This window comes from Chiloscyllium plagiosum, unplaced genomic scaffold (genome assembly GCF_037043375.1).
Source record: "Chiloscyllium plagiosum isolate Xiang-an unplaced genomic scaffold, Cpla_swu_hap1 HiC_scaffold_44, whole genome shotgun sequence".
Taxonomy (NCBI): domain Eukaryota; kingdom Metazoa; phylum Chordata; class Chondrichthyes; order Orectolobiformes; family Hemiscylliidae; genus Chiloscyllium; species Chiloscyllium plagiosum.
Window position 1 is genome coordinate 19,951,499 of NW_028270182.1, and position 26,031 is coordinate 19,977,529.

Below are 26,031 nucleotides of genomic sequence, written 5' to 3' on the forward strand. Positions count from 1 at the left end.
CGAAGGGTCTGTTTCCATGCTGTACATCTCTATGACTCTGTGACTCTATAACACTGCGGTCTTGGCAACTCTGCACCTTAACTTTGGCCCTTCCAAACTCAAGGTGAAGGAGGGATGATTGGCGCTCTCAATTTCCTCACTGTACTCGAATGAAGAGGCTTACTCCATTCTACACTCACTCTTCCGATTGGCTCTCAAAACCTTTCTGACTTCTCTCCGCATACCCTCCTCCTAATCGTTGGCTAGCTTTCAAATTCCAAATTGACGTCATCTAACCAATATGCTTTAACTCCATCGCACCTTCTCTCAGTTATAGCTTAAAGGTATCCTGCACTATGACCCTTGACCTTTCACCTACCCTTGACAGTGTTCCCAAAGACAGTCAGGCCTACGGCTGGCTTCCTCAACAATAATTCTTTTGAACTGAGGGCACTTGGGGTTATCTCTGCTCACTGGGCCCTTTACCTTACTGAATAAATCTTTCCGGGCACTTGTTTAAAGTCCATCAGCCAAAAGACACATGATCCTCTTGTGCAAAACCCTAGCCAACAGTGAACACAAACAAACTGATTCCTTATCCATTTGTTCCTAAAATTAAATATCCCACGAGAATAAACCACTTCCATTGTACACAATACCAACAAACCCAAACTCCTTCCCATTGCATTGAATTCCAATAGATCAAACCCTGTCCAGCTTAATCCAACTCTACACAATTCCAATAGATCCAAATCCCTTCCTACTCACTCTCACTGTACACAACTCCAATGGACCCAAACCCCTTCCTATTCACCCTCATTCAATAGGAATGCTCATTTAAGGCGACACTCTGCCGGACTCTCTGACTGCAAAATACAGAACTCATTCTGTGGTGAGAATCTATAAATCCAATATGCTATAAACCTATTATTTGTTTTGCTGGTTCTGTTTGAGTTGAGCTATGGAATGAAGCATTAAATAAGGCCATGGGATCCAGACGGAGCTATTTTTAATCTGCAGCTCAGAGGAAACCTGGCTTGTGTATAATCCCATGTGTGATAATTCCTGGCACAGTGGCAATGCATTCATTCACGATGGAAAGCACAGCAAAACATGGCAATGTCTGGGGTGCAAAAGTGCATGAGTGACATAAATCCAGCGTCCCCCTCAGAATGGAACTCCTCTCCCACCTCTCACATCAATTCTGGTCTCCTTCCTATCGAAAAAATTTTGTGAAACTTGAAGGGGTTCAGAAAAAGATTTACAAGGATGTTGCCAGGGTTGGAGGATCTGAGCCACAGGGAGAGGCTGAACAGGCTGGGGCTGTTTTGCCTGAAGCGTCAGAGGCTGAGGGGTGACCTTATAGAGGTGTATAAAATCATGAGGGGCATGGTTAGGGAAAATAGACAAAGTCTTTTCCCTGGGATGGGGGAGTCCAGAACTAGAGGGCATAGGTTTAGGGTGAGAGGGGAAAGATATAAAAGGGACCTAACGGGCAAGTTTTTCACCCAGAGCGTGGTACGTGTATGGAATGAGCTGCCAGAGGATGTGGTGGAGGCTGGTACAATTGCAACCTTTAAGAGACATTTGGATGGGTATATGAATAGGAAGGATTTGGAGGGATATGGGCCGGGTGCTGGCAGGTGGGACTAGATTGGGTTTGGGATATCTGGTCAGCATGGACAGGTTGGACCAAAGGGTCTGTTTCCATGCTGTACATCTCTATGACTGTATGACTTCCAAATGTGCAAAGATATAGATGGTGGTTCAATGTGATGTTGGATGACCCACTCTCTATCCAGCAGGAGACAGGGGATTTAGATGTTAACTCTCACCAAATCAGTGGGGAAAAAGAGCGTAAGCCAGGTTGGGGGATCTGGACGCTGTTAAAATGGAGGTGAGTTCCTGCTTTAATGAGATAGGCTTTTGTGTCGGGTCAGATCTCACTAAGGAAGTACAGATCTTGCACTTACACTTACACTAGCACTACTCAAAGTGTTGTACAGCCACCACCTAGGAAATGTAGCAACCAAATTGTGCAGAGAAAGATCCCACAAACAATGTGAGAATTACCAGATCGGCTGGCTTTACTGAGTTTGGGAATCCTGCAGGTTCCCCTCTAAGCGACTCAACACCCTGACTCAGAAACGTGTTGTCATTCCTTCGGTATCACTGAGTCAAAATCCTGGGAATTCTCTCCCTAGGGACACTGTGGGTCTACCTGCAGCATGTGACACTGCTGTGGTTCAAGAAGGCAACTCATGCCCAACATCTCAAGGGGCAACTAGGGACAGCACGAAGTGTTAGCCCAGCCAGGAATGCCCGAATCCCACAGGTAAATTAAAGACAAAAATCCTTTCAGTGAAGGAATTATGTGAAGTAGCTTGATGACTGTCCAGCAAGACTCAAGATACTTCAGAGCACCCAGTGTCCTAACTTCAATCGGGGGGGGGGGGGTAGGGGAATGTTAACCTCAGCGACAGTATTTATTCAGAACCGTGACCTCGTTAACCAATGACTGAGCAAGCCATCAGCCAATGGACCGTCCACTGCAATTTTGAGAAAGCAAATAGCACCATCAGAAACCCCTGAAAGAAATAATGGTCAACAGCAAACTGCCCCGTGTAACTCATTGTTTCTCCAATGCTGTTAATCCAGCTCCCTCACACTGCTGCTCAGTAATCCCTCTTCCCCCAAGGGGCATGGATAGGATAAATAGACCAGGCTTTCCCCTGGGGTCGGGGAGTCTAGACCGAGAGGGCGTAGGTTTAGGGTGAAAGGGGAAAGATATAAAAGAGACCTCAGGGGCAACTTTTCTATGCAGAGGGTGGTGCGTGTATGGAATGAGCTGCCAGAGGAAATGGTGGAGGCTGGTACAATTACAACATTTAAAAGGCATCTGGATGGGTATATGAATAGGAAGGGTTTGGAGGGATATGGGCTCGGTGCACGCAGGTGGGACTAGATTGGGTTGGGGGATATCTGGTCAGCATGGGTGAGTGGGACCGAAGGGTCTGTTTCCATGCTGTACATCTCTCTGACTGACTGTGTGGAGTTTGCACATTCTCCCCGTGTGTGCGTGGGTTTCCTCCGGGTGCTCTAGTTTCCTCCCAAAGTCCAAAGATGTGCAAGTTAGGTGAATTGGTCAAGGGAAATGAAGGGTTACAGGTTAAGGGGATGGGTCTGGGAGGGTCGGTGTGGACATGTTGAGCCAAATGGCCTGTTTTGACACTGTAGGTGTTCTATATAATTTCTATCTTAACTCCTCCAGACACTTGTGTTTGATTCACAAGTTGGATGTTGTTCTATCTTTGGAATCAGGACCTGACCTGAGTCTTTACTCAGAGCTATTCTTCCAAGATTCCAATGTTATTGGCATTTCTGTGTCACAGCAAGACAGCTGAAGCCTAAGGAGGTGGTGGTGCGCTGGTATCGTCATGGGGCTAGTAACCCTGCATCCAAGGTTACTGACATGGGCCACATCCTGCATTGGCTGATGGTGAAATGTGGGAGAAACTATTTGGACTTTTGAAAAAAAAAGAGCTAGACAATGCCAGCTGTTGTGAAAACCCAGCTCGTTCGCTCCTGTCGTTCAGGCAAGGAAATCGTCCATCCTTACCCAGTCCGGCCCTACGCATGACTCCAGACTCACGGGAAAGAGGCTGACACTTAACTGTGCTCTGGGCAATTAAAGCAAGCAATGTCCACAAACGAATGTCCATTAAAAATGGGGACGCGGGGAGAAATGACTTTGACTGAGGGTCTGAAAAGAGAATCGAAACCTTTGATCAAGTTGGAGACCTTGTTGAGGAACCTCCGCGGGTCCGACCAGCTGGAATTGGCAAACCCAGAGGCAGAGAGAAAGAGACCCTCACACTGTTGCTCAGCAACACCTCCTCGGCTGTGAACAGTTGCATAAAAGAAGAGAGAGAGAGAGAGACTAATCCGAAAGAAAGCAGCCTTACCAAGCACTCAGGTGCATTTTTTAATACAAGACAAAGTTAATGGTTTTAATTGGCATCTGGACAGAGCTATCTATATTCAGAGTACGAGGTGTGTAATGGGTGCGCTAGGGCAGGATCACAATGGTGTACTGGGGCCAATATCCATCTGTCCTCATTGCACTGCTGTTTTGAGGGAGTTTGCTTGACACCAAATGGACGGCCATCATCTAAATGCTGTCCAAAGTGACAAGGCCTCCAGTTGTACAGAAAATCTCAGTTCCGCAGAGGTGGGTTGAGGGGTCTACTCGCGATGCAGGTCAGAGAAACACTACGGGGCGTTACTTGTGACACAAAGCCATGGAAGTATGAGGAATAGGACCATAAGTCGACAATTCGGCGCATCAAGCCTGCTTCACCCATTATGGCTGATCTGAGACTTCAACTCCATTTTCCGAACCACTCCCCATATCCCCTCAATTGCCCAAGAGATCAAAACTGTGTTCATTCCAGCCTTAAATATATCCGACATCGCAAGGGGAGGAGATGGCATGGTGATATTATTGCTGGCCTGTTAATTCAGAGATGTTCTGGGAACCTAAGTTCAAATCCTGCCATGGTAGATGGTGGAATTTGAATTCAATTTTTTAAAAAAATTCAGGAATTAAGAGTCTAATGATGACTATGTTGATGGTTGGAAAAACCCATCTGGTTCACTCATGTCCATTTGGGAAGGGCATGCCAACCTTACCCAGTCTGACCTACACGTGACTCCACACCCATAGCAATGAGGTTGACTCCTAACTGCCCTCTGGGCAACTAGGGATGGGCAATAAATACTGCCCTAGCCAGAGCAACCCATGAGTAAGTAAAGACAAAATAAAACTCCAAACCTTTTGGGGAGAGAATTCCAAAGATTCACAACACTCTGAGGGAAGACAATTCTCCTGATCCTGAGATTACCCAGCCCTGAGGGGAAAAGGATGTCTCAACGCCCAAAAAGTCAAACCCATTCATGTTTCAGTATAGTCACCATGTATTCATCTGAACTCCAGACATTAGCAACCCAGTTTTAATGCAGGCCAACCCTTCCCGTTCCAGGAACCAATTTCGAGAAACTGTCACCACACCGCCCGTCCCCTCCCAGCAAAGCACAGATATCTTTAATCAGCCCATCCAGGCGCATCATGACACAGCCCTGGAGTAGGGCCGTGTGAGCTTTGTCCTCCTGGCCCAGAGAGAGGGAAGCATAATAACCCTTCCCAATGCACGACAACTGAAACGACCCGCAGTATTCCAGCCTTGGTCTCATCAAAGCTCCAGTGAACAGCAGCAAGACTGACTTATTCCTGTATTTGCAATAAAGAGGCTCAGCAGCCTTAGGGTGAGTGAATAAGCCACAGAATATCGCCCCTGCATTAAGAACAGTTCACAGTTCAAGGCAGTAGGCAACTAAAATGCTGGGCAGGTCATGATCCAAATTAACAAGAGGCATTTGTGCATACTGGTACGGCAAGCTGATGTTCTGGCCTAGAATGCAATGGACACCAATTTCCCCAAATCTCACTCAGCTTCTATACTGCCCTGGGATGTGGTACAATTCCCCATTCAATAATACTGCACATTCAGGAGCAAAGCTTAAATCAAATCCCTGCCACACGTGGAATAACCATTATCGTTTAAAGGCAATACAGAGAAGAGTTGAAAAATATCAATAATGACTGTCCAACCTGATGCAACCTATTTTACATTATTGCTGAACATTGTAATCGCCTGTTATACAATATCACTCGTATCGGTGCTGTATAGGGCCACAGTAAGTGTAACTCTGTACATACTATACAGCAGGTTATCACACTCCTGTACATATTAAATAGCCTGTACGTAATACCCCACACTCCTGTACATACTGTATTGCAGGTTATCACACTCCTGTATATATTATATAGCCTGTACATACTACCCCACACCCCCTGTACATACTATACAGCAGGTTATCACACTCCTGTACATATGATATAGCCTGTATATATTACCCCACACTCCTGTACATACTGTATCACACTCCTGTACATATTATATAGCCTCTATATATTACCCCACACTCCTGTACATACTATAATCGCAGGTTATCACATTCTTGTACATATGGTATCGCTGGGCATTGCACTCCTGTACATATTATATAGGTTATCGCACTCCTGTACATATTATATAGGTTATCGCACTCCTGTACATATTATATAGGTTATCGAACTCCTGTACAAAGATCATAGAATCAAAGAATTGTGGACAAAGGCAAGTCAGCCCAACAAGTCCACATCACCCCACTGTAGAGCATCCCACCCAGACCAATCCCCCTACCCTAAACCCGTAACCCTGCATCTCCTGTCGTTACACACCAAACCTACACATCCCTGAACACTATGGGGCAATTTGGCATGGGTAATCCACCTGACCTGCACATCTTTGGACTGTGGGAGGAAACCGGAGCACCCGGAGGAAACCCACGCAGACACGGGGAGAATGTACAAACTCCACACAGACAGTGGCATGAGACTGGAATCAAACCCGTGTCCCTGGCACTGTGAGGCAGCAGTGCTAACCACTGAGCCACCCTATTATTGCTAAACGTTACATGGGTGTTTGTCCCACACTTGCACATATAATATGGCTGGTTACCATACTCCGGTACATATGATATACCTGTGATCTGGAAACGCTGGTGTTGGACTAGGGTGTACAAAGTTAAAAATCACACCACACCAGGTTATAGTCCAACAGGTTTAATTGGAAGCACTTGCTTTTGGAGCGTCACTCCTTCATCACATGGTGAAGGAACAGCTCTCCAAAAGCGAGTGCTTCCAAATAAACCTGTTGGACTATAACCTGGTGTTCCTTGATAAAGCTGGTTATCGTACTCTGGTACATATTACATAGCACGTTATCACACTCCTGTGCACAATATATTACATATGTTTGATGATACATAATGAGTCTCTGGGTGCTACATATATTGCACCACTGTAACAAACATAATTACATATTGTGTGCTACTAGGTGTTATTACTGTGTACTGTAAACAGATCTCTGACTGGGTGTAACATTAAATATTGAATAACAAGTGTTACTGGGCATAAAACTGAGCTTACTATTAGCGATGGAAAGGAACAGTTACATACCGCAGGGCAAGAGTTACAGCTTGGGGAAAGGCAATTAGGCAAAGTAGGATGCATAGGATGGGGAAGGAAACTACAGGGGATGGGCACAACTGAAACGTGGAGCTTGTTCAAGGAACAGCTACTGTGTCCTTGACTAGTATGGACCTGTCCAGCAGGAAGGAAGTGGTTGAGCAAGAGAGCCGTGGTTTACTAAAGAAGTTGAATCTTTTGTCAAGAGGAAGAAGGAGGTTTATGTTAGGATGAGACGTGGAGGCTCAGTTAGGGCGCTTGAGAGATATAAATTAGCCAGGACTTATACGCTTAATGGTCATGTCCTAAGGAGTGTTGCTGAACAAAGAGACCTTGGAGTGCAGATTCATAGCCCCTTGAGTCGCAGGTAGATAGGATAGTGAAGGTGGTGTTTGATATGCTTTCCTTTATTGGTCAGAGTATTGAGTGCAGGAGTTGGGAGGTCATGTTGCAGCTGTACAGGACATTGGTTAGGCCACTGTTGGAATATTGCTTGCAATTCTGGTCTCCTCCCTATCGGAAAGATGTTGCGAAACTTGAAAGGGTTCAGAAAAGATTTACAAGGATGTTGCCAGAGTTGGAGGGTTTGAGCTACAGGGAGAAGCTGAACAGGCTGGGGCTGTTTTCCCTGGAGCGTCGGAGGCTGAGGGGTGACCTTATAGAGGTTTACAAAATTACAAGGGGCATGGATAGGATAAATAGACACTCTTTTCCCTGGGGTGGGGGAGTCCAGAACTAGAGGGCATAGGTTTAGGCTGAGAGGAGAAAGATATAAAAGAGACCTAAGGGGCAACTTTTTCACACAGAGGGTGGTACGTGTATGGAATGAGCTGCCAGAGGATGTGGTGGAGGCTGGTACAATTGCGACATTTAAAAGACATCTGGATGGGTATATGAATAGGAAGGGTTTGGAGGGATATGGGCTGGGTGCTGGCAGGTGGGACTAGATTGTGTTGAGATATCTGGTCGGCATGGACGGGTTGGACCGAAGGGTCTGTTTCCGTGCTGTACACCTCTATGACTCTCTGACCTAAAGAGAGAGCTAAGAGCCAAGAGGGGACATGAGAAGCCATTGGCAAGTAGGATCAAGGAAAACTCTAAAGCTTTCTGTATGTATGTCAGGAATACAAGAATGACTAGAGTTAGATTAGGGCCAGTCAAGGACAGCAGTGGGAAATTGTGAATGGAGTCCAAAGAGCTGGGAGAGGCACTAAATTAATATTTTTCGTCAGTATTCACACTAGAAAAAGACAATGTTATAGAGAATAATGCGGAGAGACAGGCTACTAGATTAGACGGGATTGAGGTTCATAAGGAGGAGATGTTCGCAATTTTCAAAAGTGTGTAAACAGATAAATCCCAGGGCCGGATGGGATTTATCCTAGGATTCTGTGGGAAGCCAGGGAGGAGATTGCAGAGCCTTTGGCTTTGATCTTTATGTCATCATTGTTGACAGGAATCGTGCCAGAAGACTGGAGAATAGCAAATGTCCCCTTGTTCAAGAAGGGGAGTAGAGGCTTCCCTGGTAATTATAGGCCAGTGAGCCTTACTTCGGTTATAGGTAAAGTATTGGGAAATTATTATAAGAGATGGGATTTATAATCATTTGGAGAGGAATATGTTGATTCGGGATAGTCAACACGGTTTTGTGAAGGGTAGGTCATGCCTCACAAATCTTTTTGACTTCTTTGAGAAGGTGACCAAACAGGTAGATGAGGGTAAGCAGTTGATGTGGTGTATATGGATTTCAGTAAGGTGTTGGATAAGGTTCCCCATGGTAGGCTATAGCACAAAATACGGAGACGTGGGATTGAGGGTGATTTCGCAGTTTGGATCAGAACTTGGCTAGCTGAAAGAAGACAGAGGGTGGTGGTTGATGAGAAATGTTTATCCTGGAGTTCAGTTGCTAGTGGTGTACCACAAGGCTGAAACTTTATTGCTGGAACAGCACAGCAGGTCAGGCAGCATCTAGGGAACAGAAGATTCGACGTTTCGGGCACATGCCCTTCTTCAGGAATGAAGAAGGATCTGTTTTGGGTCCACTGCTGTTTGTCATTTTTATAAATGACCTGATGAGGGCATAGAAGGATGGGTTAGTAAATTTGCGGATGACACTAAGTTCGGTAGAGTTGTGGATAGTGTGGAAGCATGTTGTAGGTTACGGAGGGACATAGATAAGCTGCAGAGCTAGGCTGAGAGGTGGCAAATGGTGTTTAATGCAGAAAAGTGTGAGGTGATTCACTTTGGAAGGAGCAACAGAAATTCAGAGTCCTGGGCTAATGGTAAGATTCTTAGTAGTGTAGATGAGCAGAGAGGTCTTGGTGTCCAGGTACATAGATCCCTGAAAGTTGCCATCCAGGTTGATAGGGCTGTTAAGAAGGCATATGGTGTGTTAGCTTTTATTGGTAGAGGGATTGAGTTTCAGAATCATGAGATCATTTGCAGCTGTACAAAACTCTGTACTTGGAGTATTTTGTACAGTTCTGGTCACCATCACAGGATGGATGCAGAAGCATTGGAAAGGGTGCACAGGAGTTTTACCAGGATGTTGCCTGGTATGGAGAGAAGATCTTACGAGGAAAGGCTGAGGGATTCAAGGCTGTTTTCATGAGAGAGAAGAAGGTTAAGAGGTGACTTAATGGAGACATACAAGATGAACAGAGGATTAGATAGGCTGGACATACAGTCATAGAGTCATAGAGATGTACAGCACGGAAACAGACCCTTCGGTCCAACCCGTCCATGCCGACCAGATATCCCAACCCAATCTAGTCACACCTGCCAGCACCCGTCCCATATCCCTCCAAACCCTTCCTATTCATATACCCATCCAAATGCCTCTTAAATGTTGCAATTGTACCAGCCTCCACCACTTCCTCTGGCAGCTCATTCCATACACGCACCACCCTCTGTGTGAAATAGTTGCCCCTTAGGTCTCTTTTATATCTTTCCCCTCTCACCCTAAACCTATACCCTCTAGTTCTGGACTCCCCGACCCCAGGGAAAAGACTTGTCTATTTATCCTATCCATGCCCCTCATGATTTTATACGCCTCTATAAGGTCACCCCTCAGCCTCTGACGCTCCAGGGAAAACAGCCCCAGCCTGTTCAGCCTCTCCCTGTAGCTCAAATCCTCCAACCCTGGCAACATCCTTGTAAATCTTTTCTGAACCCTTTCAAGTTTCACAACATCTTTCTGATAGGAAGGAGACCAGCATTGCACGCAATATTCCAACAGTGGCCTAACCAATGTCCTGTACAGCCGCAACATGACCTCCCAACTCCTGTACTCAGTACCCTGACCAATAAAGGAAAGCATACCAAACGCCTTCTTCACTATCCTATCTACCTGCGATTCAAGGAGCTATGAACCTGCACTCCAAGGTCTCTTTGTTTAGCAACACTCCCTAGGACCTCATCATTAAGTGTATAAGTCCTGCTAAGATTTGCTTTCCCACAATGCAGCACCTCGCATTTATCTGAATTAAACTCCATCTGCCACTTCTCAGCCCATTGGCCCATCTGGTCCAGATCCTGTTGTAATCTGAGGTAACCCTCTTCGCTGTCCACTACACCTCCAATTTTGGTGTCATCTGCAAACTTACTAACTGTACCTCTTATGCTCGCATCCAAATCATTTATGTAAATGACAAAAAATAGAGGGCCCAGCACCGATCCTTGTGACACTCCACTGGTCACAGGCCTCCAGTCTGAAAAACAACCCTCCACCACCACCCTCTGTCTTCTACCTTTGAGCCAGTTCTGTATCCAAATGGCTAGTTCTCCCTGTATTCCATGAGCTCTAACCTTGCTAATCAGTCTCCCATGGGGAACCTTGTCGGATGCCTTACTGAAGTCCATATAGATCGCATGTACTGCTCCTCCCTCATCAATCTTCTTTGTTATTTCTTCAAAAAACTCAATCAAGTTTGTGAGACATGATTTCCCACGCACAAAGCCATGTTGACTATCCTTAATCAGTCCTTGCCTTTCCAAATACATGTACATCCTGTCCCTCAGGATTCCCTCCAACAACTTGCCCACCGTCGAGGTCAGGCTCACCGGTCTATAGTTCCCTGGCTTGTCTTTACCACCCTTCTTAAACAGTGGCACCTCGTTACCCTTTTGTCCTTAACATATTTGTAAAAACCCTTTGGATTCTCCTTAATTCTATTTGCCAAACCTATCTCATGTCCCCGTTTTGCCCTCCTGATTTCCCTCTTAAGTATACTCCTACTGCCTTTATACTCTTCTAAGGATTCAATTTCTTTAGTCATCCAGTATTCCCTCTACCTACCAGCCTTTCCTTTCACCCAGACAGGAATATACTTTCTTTGGATTCTTGTTATCTCATTTCTGAAGGCTTCCCATTTTCCAGCTGTCCCTTTACCTGCGAACATCTGCCTCCAATCAGCTTTCGAAAGTTCTTGCCTAATATCTTCAAAATTGGCCTTTCTCCAATTTAGAACTTCAACTTTTAGATCTGGTCTATCCTTTTCCATCACTATTTTAAAACAAATAGAATTATGGTCGCTGGGCCCAAAGTGCTCCCCCACTGACACCTCAGTCACCTGCCCTGCCTTATTTCCCAAGAGTAGGTCAAGTTTTGCAACTTCTCTAGTAGGTACATCCACTTACTGCATCAGAAAATTGTCTTGTACACACTTAACAAATTCCTCTCCATCTAAACCTTTAACACTACGGCAGTCCCAGTCGATGTTTGGAAAGTTAAAATCCCCGACCATAACTACCCTATTATTCTTACAGATAGCTGAGATCTCCTTACAAGTTTGTTTCTCAATTTCCCTCTGACTATTGGGGGGGGTCTATAATACAATCCCAATAAGGTGATCATCCCTTTCTTATTTCTCAGTTCCACCCAAATAATTTCCCTGGATATATTTCCGGGAATATCCTCCCTCAGCACAGCTGTAATGCTATCCCTTATCAAAAACACCACTCCCCCTCCTCTCTTGCCTCTCTTTCTATTCTTCCTGTAGCAGTTGTATCCTGGAACATTCAGCTGCCAGTCCTGCCCATCCCTGAGCCATGTTTCCGTAATTGCTATGATATCCCAGTCCCATGTTCCTAACCACGCCCTGAGTTCATCTGCCTTCCCTGTTAGGCCCCTGGCATTGAAATAAATGCAGTTTAATTTATTAGTCCTACCTTGTCCCTGCCTGCCCTGACTGTTTGACTCACTTCTGTTCTCAGCTGTACCTGTCTCAGATCGATCTCTTTCCTCACTATCTCCCTGGGTCCCACTCCCCCACCTTACTAGTTTAAATCCTCCCAAGCAGTTCTAACAAATTTCCCTGTCAGTGTATTAATCCCCTTCTAATTTAGGTGCAATCCGTCCTTTTTGTACAGGTCACTTCTACCCCAAAAGAGATTCCAACGATCCAAAAATGTGAACCCTTCTCCCATACACCAGCTCCTCAGCCATGCATTCATCTGCTCTATCCTCCTATTCTTACCCTCATCAGCTCTTGACACTGGGAGTAATCCAGATATTACTACCCTCGAGGACCTCCTTTTTAAATTCCTCCCTAACTCTCTGTAATCTCCCTTCAGAGTCTCAACCTTTTCCCTTCCAATGTCGTTGGTTCCAATGTGGACATTGACCTCCTGCTGGCCCCTCTCCCCCGTGAGAACATTCTGCACCCTCTCTGAGACATCCTTGATCCTGGCATCAGGGAAACAACACACCATTCTGCTTTTTCTCTGCTGGCCACAGAAACGTCTGTCTGTACCTTGGACTACAGAATCCCCTAACACAATTGATCTCTTGGAAGCCGACATACCCCTCGTTGCATTAGAGCCAGTCTCAATACCAGAAACATGGCTGTTCGTGCTACGTTCCCCTGAGAATCCATCACCCCCTACATTTTCCAAAACAGCATACCTGTTTGAAATGGGTATATCCACAAAAGACTCCTGCCCTAGGTGCCGACCTCTGTCACCCTTCCTGGAGTTCACATCTATATGACTGTGTGAGACTTTCACCCCTTCCTATAACTGCCATCCATCACATACTGTTGTCGTTGCAAATTCCTCATCGCTTCTATCTGTCTCTCCAACCGATCCACTCGATCTGATAAGATTCACATCCAACAGCATTTATGACAGATATAATCCGCAGTAACCCTTAAACTCTCTTTAAACTCCCACATCTGACAAGAAGTACATATCACTGCAAAGGCCATTTTTGCTCCTTCACAATCTACAGACCCAGAAAATAACACCGTCTTATTCCTCTACCAACACTGCCCCAGGTTAAATTAATAGCAATGGCTTATATTTTAAGTTTAATCAAGAGACTTATCTCCAAAAATACATAATCAAGAAAGAATCCACTATACTCACTACTGCAGCCTTTCTCTTGGAGACTTAAAACAACAATTAACTTATCTGATTCTGTGCTGTGACTTCACCCAAACAGTTCCTCCAAGATTAGTTGTGAATTTCACTGTTTGTTAATTTTCCCAGATGCACTCCGATGTCCAGCGATACACGAAGTCAAACAGCAAAGGCAGGTTTTCTCTCTCTCTCTCCCCTGTGCTGTCCTCACCATGTGCTTCCCTTCTCCCTTTTAAACTGCTGTTGGTTTGACTTTTTTTCCCAAAGTTCCAAAACAATGCAACAGCACATAAAACAGTAATTGCTGCTCCTGCAATTCGAGGAAATCACCTCCAACACCTAAAATACCTCAATAAAGGAGCAGCTCTTACAGCCAGAAATTTTTCCCATCTTCCATCCTTTTCCCTGGATGGTGATGGCTAGCACGAGGGGACATCGCTTTAAATTGAGGGGTGATAGATATAGCACAGATATTAGAGGTAGTTTCTTTACTCAGAGAGTGGTAGGGGTGTGGAACACACTGCCTGCAACAGCAGTAGACTTTGCACTAACTTTAAGGGCATTTAAATGATCATTGGATAGACACATGGATGAGAATGGATTAGTGTAGGATAGATGGGCTTCAGATTGGTTCCACAGGTCGGCACAACATAGAGGGCCGAAGGGCCTGTACTGCGCTGGAATGTTCAATGTGTGGAAATAAATCTAAGGCTCGGCCATTCAGCTTATTGAGCCTGGTCTGCCATTCAATAAAATTATGTTAAGAATCCACCACAAAGTTTAAACACATAGGAAGCAATTAATCTAGACTACAGTGTAAAATATATGAAACACCATGCATTAATGGCTGTGGCCTGTATATATTATATAACATTGTGCATTACTGGGTATAGCACTGTGTGTGTATATATATATATATATATGATAACACTATATGTAACATATGTTGACATCAAGGTATAACACCTTATATATTCTAATAATTATACAAAGATCATGTTTCTGACAGAGCTTGTCCCAGTTATAACGTGTCTGTTTATATTATAAACTTTCCACACTGCTTCCTCAGTCAATGCTGGGAAGTTGCTGTTCCTCTGTTCATGGGAATCTGCTGAGAACGTTCGTCCCAGTGGACTCACAGAATCCTGCCTGTGCTTCTGATTGTGATATACTCTTGGCTGTACAAAGACACAGACTGGAAACGATTGCCCGCAGCTCCGATCAGGGTCCCAGTGGTTTGCATTCACAAATTACCGTCACTTCCACCAGCCCATTGGAAGCAAATCAACGTCCAATTGAGACAAAATGTGAATTCAAAGGAACCGGGGAGGGGGGGGGGAGGAGAGACGCGAAGAAAATGCAAGCGAGCAGAGAGGGACAAGGGAACACATTGTGCATGGTGCAGGCTGAAATGATGCCAAGCATTCCTGCAATGAAAGTGCAAGAGGGGGCCAGGGTTGTGATGGTTGTACAGAGCTGCTGTCGCTCTGCCAAGTGAGATGGTTCAAACCCAACAGTTCAACCTTTACCCTCCCTATCCAAACCCCCTGCAACCCCCACCACCACCTTCTCCACGTGCCCCCCCTCCACCCCCACCACCTCAAGAGCCAATTCTCCACAACAGAGAACTATTGAATGGAAGAGGAAAAGAGTGGAGGAGGGGGAACCAGTACATGCCTGTGTTTGTCTTTGTGTGGTTGTGTGAGCGAGTGTAAGTTGGAGACTGTGTCTGTTTGTGTGTGAGCGTACATTCCTGCATACGTGTGTGTGAGTGAGTGTATTTGTGTGTGCGTGTATGTGCCCGTAAGAGAGTGTCTGTGTGGGGGTCTGTGCGAGTGTGTGAATCTGAGAGTGCATGTGTATCGCTGTGTGTCCAGGGTAAAAATGAGAAGATCACAGAAGTTGTGAAGCAAAACTCCAGGGTTTTTTTCTTTCACTGACGGATGCTTTACTTAGTACATCCTTCCCCATTTCACTGAGCAAACAATTCATCGCATAAACCACATCTTACACAGTCCCTTTTCTAAAAAGGCAAAGCACTGTGGGTATTGGGAATCTGAAACACACAGAATGCTGGAGAAACTCAGCAGGTCTGGTAGCGTCTGCCTTTTCCTGTTAATATCGCTGGAATTATAGCATCCCTACAGCGTTGAGGCAGGGCATTCAACCTATTGAGTGCACTCCAACCCTCCAAAGAGCATCCCACTCAGACCCACCCACCCTCCGCCCGTCCAATCCCTGTAATCCTCCAACTCCCAAGGCTAACCCACCTAGCCTGCACATCTGTGAATACCACGGGCAATTTGACACTGCCAATCCACATCTTTGAAGTGTGGGAGAAAAGTGCAGCACCCAGCCAAAACCCACACAGACACAGGATGTGCAAACTCCACACAGACAGTCACCCAAGGGTGGAATTGAACCTGGGTCCCTGGCGCTGTGAGGTAGCAGTGCTAACCACTGAGCCACCACACCACCTTAATCTTGAAGGCTTTGCTCAGCTCACCCCTTAACCTTCTAAATTTGAGAGAAAACAGGCCTAATTTGTATAATCTTAATCCCTGAAGTTCAAGTATCATTTTTGTAAACCTGTGTTGTACTCATTCCCAGGCCAATACATCCTTCTGAAGGTGTGGTGCCTAGATCTCTTCAGTATCCAAGCGAGGTTTAACCAGGATTTTGTATAACTGCAGCACAAGGTCTACATCCTTGTGTTCCAGTCCTCTAGATATAAAGGCCAGCATTCTGTTAGCATTCTTGAGGATTTTCAGCACTCATTTATGGTATTTTAAAGATTTGAACTCTCTGGACATTACTGTATTTAACTTTGTACCATCCAGAAAGTACCCTGATCTACCCTTTTTCAATCCAAAACAAATAACCTCTGAAAGCTTATACTTCAAACTCCATTTGTGAAAGCTCTTGGCTCTTGGAAAGAGCTCTCCAATGACTCCCACACCAGTGAGGGAACTGGGAGTTAGGAAGGTTTCGCAAGTTGACGTCCTGCCTCCCCAGTGTTTCAGAGAACATTTCTGGGACACACGAACTAAAAAACCCCACCGCCCCATGGCCAAACACTTCAACTCCCCCTCCCATTTTGCCCAGGATATGCAAGTCTTGGGCCTCCTCATTCCCAGTTCCCTCACGAGGGACAATCTAACCATTACAGTTAACCCCTAAACCGATTCCCCCACCCCACCCCACACCCCAACTATCAACATCCTGGGGTTACCAGAAACTCAACCTGACACATCACATAAACACAGTGGCTACATGAGGCTGGGAATCCCGTAGCAAGTAACTCACTTCCTGACTCCCCAAAGCCCGTCCACCATCTACAAGGGATGGGTGCAGCTCCAAGAACTCTCAAGAAGTTTGACACCATCCAGGACAAAGCAGCCCGCTGGATTAATATCACACATCCACAAATATTTACCCATTCCACCACAGATGCTCAGCAGCAGCAGGACCTCCAAAAGGAGCTGCAGAAGCCCACCAAAGCTCTCTCGGCAGCTGACCCAACACTTACCCCCTCCCCTCCCCAACCCCCTCCCGAACATTAGCCTGGGATTCTGAAATTACAAGTGCAATATGCCAACCTCCCAGTGGAGCTGAGGTATTCAAGAGACCGTTGAAATAGTCCCATGGGATCTTTGATTAACTGCCTCTGCTGGAAGGTTAGTTAAGGACACATAATTTATATACAGCCTTTAATTTGCAAAGTGTTGCAGAAGTTCCAAAGTGCTTTACAGTCAACTAAATATTTCTGAAGCTGTGACTGCTATAGCCAATGTGTACATAGCATGTCCCCAAAAGTGCAATGAAATCAAATAATTTTTTAGTATTGTTAAATTTGTAGTGATCAAATTAAAAGATCACATGACAATATTTAAAATGTTTCGACTTTTACGCTAACAGATGAACTAAAAGTAATATTGACTGAACACGTCGACAACTAATATACTGACTAGAGAAAAAATTTTAAATGACAGAACACACCTTGCTGCAGTTATATTGCAAATGTCCCACTATCTGCTGAATCACAGTTTTTACAAGAATCCATTCAATACCCTCAGTTTCCATCGTGTTCACTTCTCCCTGTTACTGGGTCATTACTTTGAATGGCTGTCAAAAGCTGTTTTTCTGATAGCGAGTTTTGAGAAGATTTGTAGCTTAGGTTGAGATTCTGGATGTGGGTTCGCTCGCTGAGCTGGAGGGTTCGTTTTCAGATGTTTCGCCGCCGTGCTGGGCAACATCATCATTGAGGCTCATTGGTGGTGTTGCCGAGTGTGGTGGCGGGGCATCTGGGGACGGACCTTCCCGCTCGGCGAGCAAACCCACATCCAGCTGGTTTTCTGAGTTTCCAGAGTTCTGAACGGACTGCCAATACCAAATCTCGGTCCAGTTATCCCTTCCTTAGCCTTGCCGGGGTAATCTTCTGGAATCTTTACATTACCACAGGATGTGTCTCTTCAACCAGAGGCTGTGGATCCCTCCCATATTCTGCCCGACAGCCTGCAGAAATGACATCCTCTCCTCTCTGCTGACCCTAATGGCTGCGGTTCTTGGTGTCTCTCTCTCTCTCTCTCTCTCAAACCTGTCTCTCTTTCTCTCTCTCTTTCTGTTAACTTGGAGACAGAAAGTCTGTCCAATCAGACCCAGCTGCTCTTGTCTTGTTCTCAGGTTCGTTAACTTTGCATTCTGCTCACCAAGTCCCAACCTAGTGCCACGGTAACCGGGCCATTGGGTATTTGCCAGACAGAGGTTTAACAGCTCATATCAACTCATGTTGTAGACTAAGAACACAGGAACACAGGAGTAACAGTTGACCATTCAGCCCCTGCTCTGCCATTTTTGATGATGGCTTATCGTTAACCTCAATACCAAATGTCTGCACCACCCCCACATCCAATAATATTATTAGTAACTAAAAATCTACCAATCTGTGTCTTAAACATTCTCAATTAAAGAGCTCCACAGCCCTCTGTGACAGAATTTCAAACACTCACCATCCTTTGCTTGAAGAGGTTTCTCATAATCTCTGTCCTTAATGGCTTGTCGTTTTATACTGAGACTATGTCTCCCAGCTCTAGCCACACACCCAAGGGAAACAGCCTTTCTCCTGTGTCTACCCTTTTAAAATTTTGTAACTGTCTAAGATTGCCTCTCATTCTTCTGAACTTCAGAGGATACAGGCTAGTTTCCTCAATCCTCCTTATAGGACAATACCACTGTCATAAGTATCAGTCTGGTGAACCTCCATTGGACTCCCTCTGTGGCAGGTATATCCCTCCGTGGGCAAGAGGACCAGAAATACACACAATGCTCCAAATGTGGTTTCATCAATGTTTCATACAATTGAAGCAAGACCTCTTTGTTCAAATCCTCTTTTGATAACAGCGAATGCATTTTTTTTGCCTTCTGAATTGCTTGTGTACCCACATGGAGAAAGTGAGGACTGCAGATGCTGGAGACCAGAGTTGAAAAATGTGATGCTGGAAAAACACAGCAGGTCAGGCAGCATCCGAGGAGCAGGAGAATCGACGTTTCGGCATAAGCCCGTCTTCAGGACCTACATGCCAGCTTTCAATGACTTATGACATCAATACTTTCCAATCTCTCAGCATTTAAAAATTAATCTGTATCTCCATTCCTCCGAGCAAAGTAGATTCCCTCACATTGATCCACATTATATTCCATCTGTCATGCTTTTGCTCAGTCAGTCAGCCTGTGCAAATTTCCTACGTTTCTTTACATCCCCCTCTCAACTCATATTTCCAACAAGTTTTGGATAACTTGCAAACTTGTATTTGGATCCCACATCTAAATCATTGTTATAGATTGTGAATAGCTGAGACCGAAGCATTGATTATCGCAGTCCGGTCACAGCATGCTGAGCTGAAAATAATCCATGTATTCCTGCTGTCTACTTTCTGGCTGTTAACCCAATCCTCAACCTTTGTAAATATATTTTAAAAAGTTGCCATAGTCCTGCTGGACCATTTCAGTAGAGAGATGGCTGGCAGTGGGAGAAAGTGAGGGCCGCAGATGCTGGAGATCAGAATCCAGGAAGTGGTGCCGGAGGAGCAGCAGAGTCAACATTTCGGGCATAAGCCCTTCAGGGGGAATCGTCGATTCTCCTGCTCCTCGGATGCTGTCTGGCCTGCTGTGCTTTTCCAGCACCACACTCTCGAAGATGACTGGTTTAACATTAGGTTCACCCAGCTTCAGAAGAAGGGAGAAGTTGAGGAGAGTCCTTCATGGTAACCTCAGCTGGTGTAGAAATTGAACCCAGATGGTATATGGAATGAGCTGCCAGAGGAAGTGGTGGAGGGTAGTACAATTGAAATATTTAAAAGGCATTTGGATGGGTATATGAATAGGAAGGGTTTGGAGGGATATGGGCCGGGTGCTGGCAGGTGGGACTAGATTGGATTGGGATATCATGTCGGCATGGATGAATTGGACCGAAGGGTCTGTTTCCGTGCTGTACATCTCTATGACTTAAGTCCCATCGGAAAGACCGTAGCTCTGATGGTGAAGCAGTCCTTCATCGGGAGGATGGTGTCTTGAGGGTGGGAATTGAAGCTGTCTGGTTGAGAAGGCCAGGGGAATGTTGAGGGAGCATTAACATGGACAGCAGCCCAGCATCAGCCCCGTTCCTCTCAGCACAGCCAAGCTCTGAAGAGAAGGCAAATCTAGAATCTGGAAATATTGAGAAACACTTAAATGTTCTCCTGGGAAACCAAACCTCTGGGAAAACCTCCATCCGGCAATTTCATTCCCAATAAAACGCCTCTGAATGTGTTAATGAGAAACTTGCAGACAGGTAGGAATGAGATGGAGTGTTAGTTTACTTCAATCAAACAGATGGGTTTTATTCGTGACAAAACTGCAGGACCTTTGAAAGAATGTTTCCAACTCTGCTCTCCCTCAGTCCCATCTCGTGGGCTCTGGGAGTGTGTGAGGCTTCGCTGTTGGCATCTCTGTGGCCAGGAAGACCGGTTGCTAGGCTACATGGATTGGGGTAGGCCTGAGGCCCACGCTGCTTCTGCTTTCCTCAGAAATCTGCACTAATTGCTCACTTTCACATGCTCACACAATCATATAATGCAGAGAGAGGCCATTGGGCCTGTGCCAGTTGATTAGATTTAGATTAGATTCCCTACAATGTGGAAACAGGCCCTTCGGCCCAACCAGTCCACACCAACCCTCCGAAGAGTAACCCATCCAGACCCATTTCACTCTGACTAATGCACCTAACTCTATGGGCAATTTAGCATGGCCAATCCGCCCTGACCTGTACATCTTTGGACTGTGGGAGGAAACCCACGCAGACACGGGGAGAATGTGAAACTCCACACAGACAGTCGCCCGAGGCTGGAATCGAACCGGAGACCCTGGTGCTGTGAGGCTACAGTGCTAACCACTGAGCCACCGTGCCACCCCAATTCTATAGACTTTGTGAAACAGAACACAGTACAGCATAATATAGGAACAGGCCCTTCATCCCACAATGTTATGCCAGACATGATACCAAATTAAACTAATCCCTTCTGCCTGTCTTTGGTCCATGTCCCTCCATTCCCTGTATATTCATGTGCTCATCTAAAAGTCCCTTCAATGCCCCTACTTGCATCTGCCTTCATCACCATCCCAGCCATGCGATCCAGACTCACACTATTCTCGAAAAATACTTGATCCTCACGTCTCCTTTGAACTTTCCCCCTCTCACCTTAAATGCATTCCCCCTTGTATTAGACATTTCAACTCAGGGAAAAAGGTTCTGGCCGTCAACCCTATCTTATTATTTCATCAACTTCTGTTAAGTCTCCCCTCAGTCTCTGCCACTCCAGGGAAAACAACCCTACTTTGTCCAGCCTCTCCTTATAGCTCATACCCTCTAATCCAGGCAACATCCTGGTAAACCTATTCTGCACCCTCTCCAAAGCCTCCCCATCCTTCCTGTAATGTGGTGACCAGAGCTGAATGCAAAACGTGTGGCCTAAACACAGTCTTATGAAGCTGCAACATGACATCCTGACTCTTGTTCTCAATTCCCCAATCAATAAAGGCAAGCATGTCTGACACTGTATTTACTACCCTATCTTCTTGTGTGGCCACTTTCAGGGAGCTATGGCCTTGAGCCCCAAGATCCCTCTGTGCATCAATGCTGTTCAGGGTCCTGCCATTAACTGTATAATTTTCCTTAACATTTGATCTCCCAAAGTGCAACACCTCACACTTACCCAGATCAAATTCCATCTGCCATTTCTCTGCCCATATCCACAGCTGATCTATATCCCACTGTATCCTTTGACTACCCTCTCCACCATCTCCAACTCCACAGATCTTTGTGTCATCACCGTGTGGGCGGCACGGTAGCACAGTGGTTAGCACTGCTGCCTCACAGTGCCAGAGACCCGGGTTCAATTCCCGACTCAGGCGACTGACTGTGTGGAGTTTGCACATTCTCCCAGTGTCTGTGTGGGTTTCCTCCGGGTGCTCCGGTTTCCTCCCACAGTCCAAAGATGTGCGGGTCAGGTGAATTGGCCATGCTAAATTGCCCGTAGTGTTAGGTAAAAAGGGGTACATGTAGGGGTATGGGTGGGTTGCGCCTTGGCGAGTCGGTGTGGACTTGTTGGGCTGAAGGGCCTGTTTCCACACTGTAAGTAAGTAATCTAATCTGCAAACCTACTAACCCACCCATCTACATTTTCATCCAAGTCATTTATGTACATCACAAAGAGCAGAGGTCCCCAGTACGGTTCCCTGCGGAACACCACTAGTCACGGTCCTCCAGCCAGAAAAACATCTTTCCACCCTCAGCCTTCTATGGGTAAGCCAATTCTGAATCCACGCGGTCAAGCCCCAGTGGCTCCCACACATCCTAATCTTCTGGATGGGCCTCACCAAAATCCACCTAGACAGCACGCACTGCTCTACCCTCATCGATCACCTTCATCACCTCCTCGAGAAAAATTCGATGGAGTTAGTAAGACAGGACCTGCCCCACAGAAAGTCATGTTGACCGTCCCTGCTTAAGCCATGCTTTTCCAAATGCATGTAAATCCTATCCCTAAGAATTCCCTCCAACAGCCTCCCAACTGCCGAGGTGAGACTCACTGGTCTATAGTTTCCCTATTTCCCTTCTTGAACAGAGGAAGGACATCAGCCACTCGCTAGCCCTCTGGGACCCTCAGTGCTTAGCAAGGATATAAAGATCTTGGTTAAGGCCTGTCTTGCCTCTCAAATCATTTTGTTGGCCTCGAATTCAATGCTTCCCAAACGTTTTCCTGACTGTGACCCCCTTTCAAAGCTCAATAACCTACTTTTGGTCCCAACCCCCCCCAGTTTAGGAATCCCTGCGCTAATCTTTAATTCTCGATAAAGCCGATGGTCATCTTGAGATGTGCACAGGTAGGGGTTAGCATCCGCTGAAGCATCGGGGCAAATGCAACTCAGTCTCTGGAACAGATTCCTCTTGATGCTGAGCAACGTTTCTCTGAGTTCAGTGGCGATTATCACTATTTATTTTAACAGGAATCGTTTTCTCTCTCGTCCACATTTTAATAACCGCAAATACCTGGGTGGGGGTTAACTAACTGGAGTCGATTCCTGGTCCTTATGCCCGAAACGTCGATTCTCCTGCTCCTCGGATGCTGCCTGACCTGCTGTGCTTTTCCAGCGCCACTCTAAATCTAGAGTCTGATTTCCAGCATCTGCAGTCCTCACTTTTGCCTTTCACCTTCAGAGAGGTCAAGGGGACATTTTGCAGAACCTTCTTTCCTCTTTTATTTTAAAGCTGGCCTTTATAACAATAGCAAATAGCATTTGCACAGCATCGGGAACATCCCGACGTAGGCCAGGAGTGACGAGCAGACAGAGTTTTCAGCATCCGCTCGGATACCTTCCCACTCTTCTGAAAATGCTGCTCTCAGAAGGAATGGGTCTGGGTGGGTTGCGGGTCGGTGTGGACTTGTTGGGCCGAAGGGCCTGTTTCACACTGTAAGTAATCTAAAAAAGAACTGAAAGCAGTGCTCAACGCTTAACACACTTTTGTTTTGCTTTGTTCTCTTTGCCTTGATTTATAAAAACCTAAAAACCTGCAAACTTTCTTGTTATATTCTCAAACTGTCTTGTCACCTCCAATGATCGGTACACTCTGTTCCTGTGCCTTCTTTACAAGTTGTACCCTTCAGTTTATTTCTCCTCTTCATATTTGCCTCTGTGCAAGTGAACCACTTCCCATGTTCCCGGGCCGTTTGAAATGCCGGCATCACCTACACAGCCCCATTCGAACAAGAGAAAAGTCCGACAGGAACTGCAAGGCAATGTTACCAAACATCTGACACTGAGCCACCACAGAGGGAGGAGGTGGGCGGGGAGTGAGGGAGAGCAGAGGGGATGTCAGGACAGATAATCCAGCTGCTTGCTTTTTTTTAAAAAAGGAATGTTTTAAAGGAGCATTTGTAGAAAGGGAGTACCAAAATTATGGGCACTGGGAAGTGAAGGCGTGGCTGCCAATGATGCAGAAATTTAAACCGAAGCCAGAGTTTAAGGGACGCAGAGATCTGGGAAGGTGATGAGCATATGTTCGGAGCAGAAACCCAGCTCTCCCATTCAATTAGATCATGTGCGACCGTTTTTGTGTATTCTACACTGCCCATCGATAACTGTCTAACAAGAATCGATCCACCTCAAAAGAACTCCACAGGGACTGGTGTCCTGTCACCAATTCACTGTCTATTTACACTTGGAAAGCCCTTGACACTGATCCAGCTCCCTCAGAGCCAGCTCTCAGAGTGAGCAGAAACCTCTGGGTACCAAAATAAACTGCTGGGAAAACTCGGCAGGTCTGGCAGCACTTGCGGAGAGAAATCAGAGTGAAGGGTTGAGTGACCCTTCCTCAGACTGGACACCTGTTCTTAGCTGTCAGCCAGGGCTCCCTGATTGGGTCTGTTAATCTAGTCCAAGCAAGGAACTCCTATTCTATGGAGGCTCACCTGGCCGACCTAGTTCCAATCACTACCTCCCTCCCCTTCCGGGTCAGAGGGCATTGGCCGGTTTTTGTTTTTTTTTGTGGATCCTCCTGGGGTGTGTCAGCACTGGGTCAGATAGCTTCAACTCTGTCTCAGATGCAGCAGTAGCTTGTCTCTCAATTCGGAAGAAATTCATTCACTTTTTCAGGCGGCAAAGACATCAACGTGCCCGATTCCGAGGTTTCTTCGACGCTCGATGGAGAGGGAGAACCCAGGGGTTCTGGAACAGTGGGGAAAGCAGTCGAAGAGCTGGGCGCGTCTTGCTCCCACACTGTTCACGGATTCACAGACTCACACGGTCCATGTTCTTCTTCAGGACTTCAGTCCTCAAGGTAAACCTCACTAGATCTGACCTCATGTCGACCGCGCCTCTTACCCGAGCAGGGCCATTCATAGAGGCATAGAGATGTACAGCACAGAAACAGACCCTTCGGTCCAACCCGACCAGATATCCCAACCCAATCTAGTCCCACCTGCCAGCACCTGGCCCATATCCCTCCAAACCCTTCCTACTCATATACCCATCCAGATGCCTCTTAAATGTTGTAATTGTACCAGCCTCCACCACTTCCTCTGGCAGCTCATTCCATACACGTACCACCCTCTGTGTGAAAAAGTTGTCCTTTAGGTCTCTTTTATATCTTTCCCCTCTCACCCTAAACCTATGCCCTCTAGTTCTGGACACCCCCATCCCAGGGAAAAGACTTTGTCTATTTATCCTATCCATGCCCCTCATAATTTTGTAAACCTCTATAAGGTCACCCCCTCAGCCTCCGACGCTCCTGGGAAAACAGCCCCAGCCTGTACAGCCTCTCCCTATAGCTCAAACCCTCCAACCCTGGCAACATCCTTGTAAATCTTTTCTGAACCCTTTCAAGTTTCACAACATCTTTCCGATAAGAAGGAGACCAGAATTGCACGCAATATTCCAACAGTGGCCTAACCAATGTCCTGTACAGCTGCAACATGACCTCCCAACTCCTGTACTCAATACTCTGACCAATAAAGAAAAGCATACCAAACGCCTCCTTCACTATCCTATCTACCTGCGACTCCACTTTCAAGGAGCTATGAACCTGCACTGCAAGGTCTCTTTGATCAGCAACACTCCCTAGGACCTTACCATTAAGTGTATAAGTCCTGCTAAGATTTGCTTTCCCAAAATGCAGCACTTCGCATTGATCTGAATTAAACTCCATCTGCCACTTCTCAGCCCATTGGCCCATCTGGTCCAGATCCTGTTGTAATCTGAGGTAACCCTCTTCGCTGCCCACTACACCTCCAATTTTGGTGTCATCTGCAAACTTACTAACTGTACCTCTTATGCTCACATCCAAATCATTTATGTAAATGACGAAGAAGAGAATGACACTGTCCAGAAAACGTTCCCACTGGGATGAGAAGGTGGGAACAAAAGGACAGAGATTTTTACTGATTTGTCAGGGAGGTTGAAGTGGAGCTGAGACACTTCTATCTCAATGCTGAGAGATGTTGTGATCTGGAACCAAGTGCCTGACA

At 46.0% G+C, this 26,031-nt stretch overlaps 2 protein-coding genes across 2 annotated transcripts in view; one reads left to right on the top strand and one right to left on the bottom strand.

The window, feature by feature from the left end:
- The window catches only part of LOC122547493 (insulin receptor substrate 1-like), a 170,769-nt gene that overhangs the window by 35,235 nt on the left and 109,503 nt on the right, over nucleotides 1–26,031 (bottom strand). The gene's annotated exons all lie outside the window — the stretch shown is intronic.
- The window catches only part of LOC148137357 (uncharacterized), a 65,807-nt gene that overhangs the window by 22,166 nt on the left and 17,610 nt on the right, over nucleotides 1–26,031 (top strand). Inside the window, exon 2 of the mRNA XM_087982905.1 lies at nucleotides 24,662–24,845. Coding sequence (XP_087839031.1) covers nucleotides 24,662–24,845 — 184 coding nt within the window. The remainder of the gene's footprint in view (nucleotides 1–24,661; nucleotides 24,846–26,031) is intronic.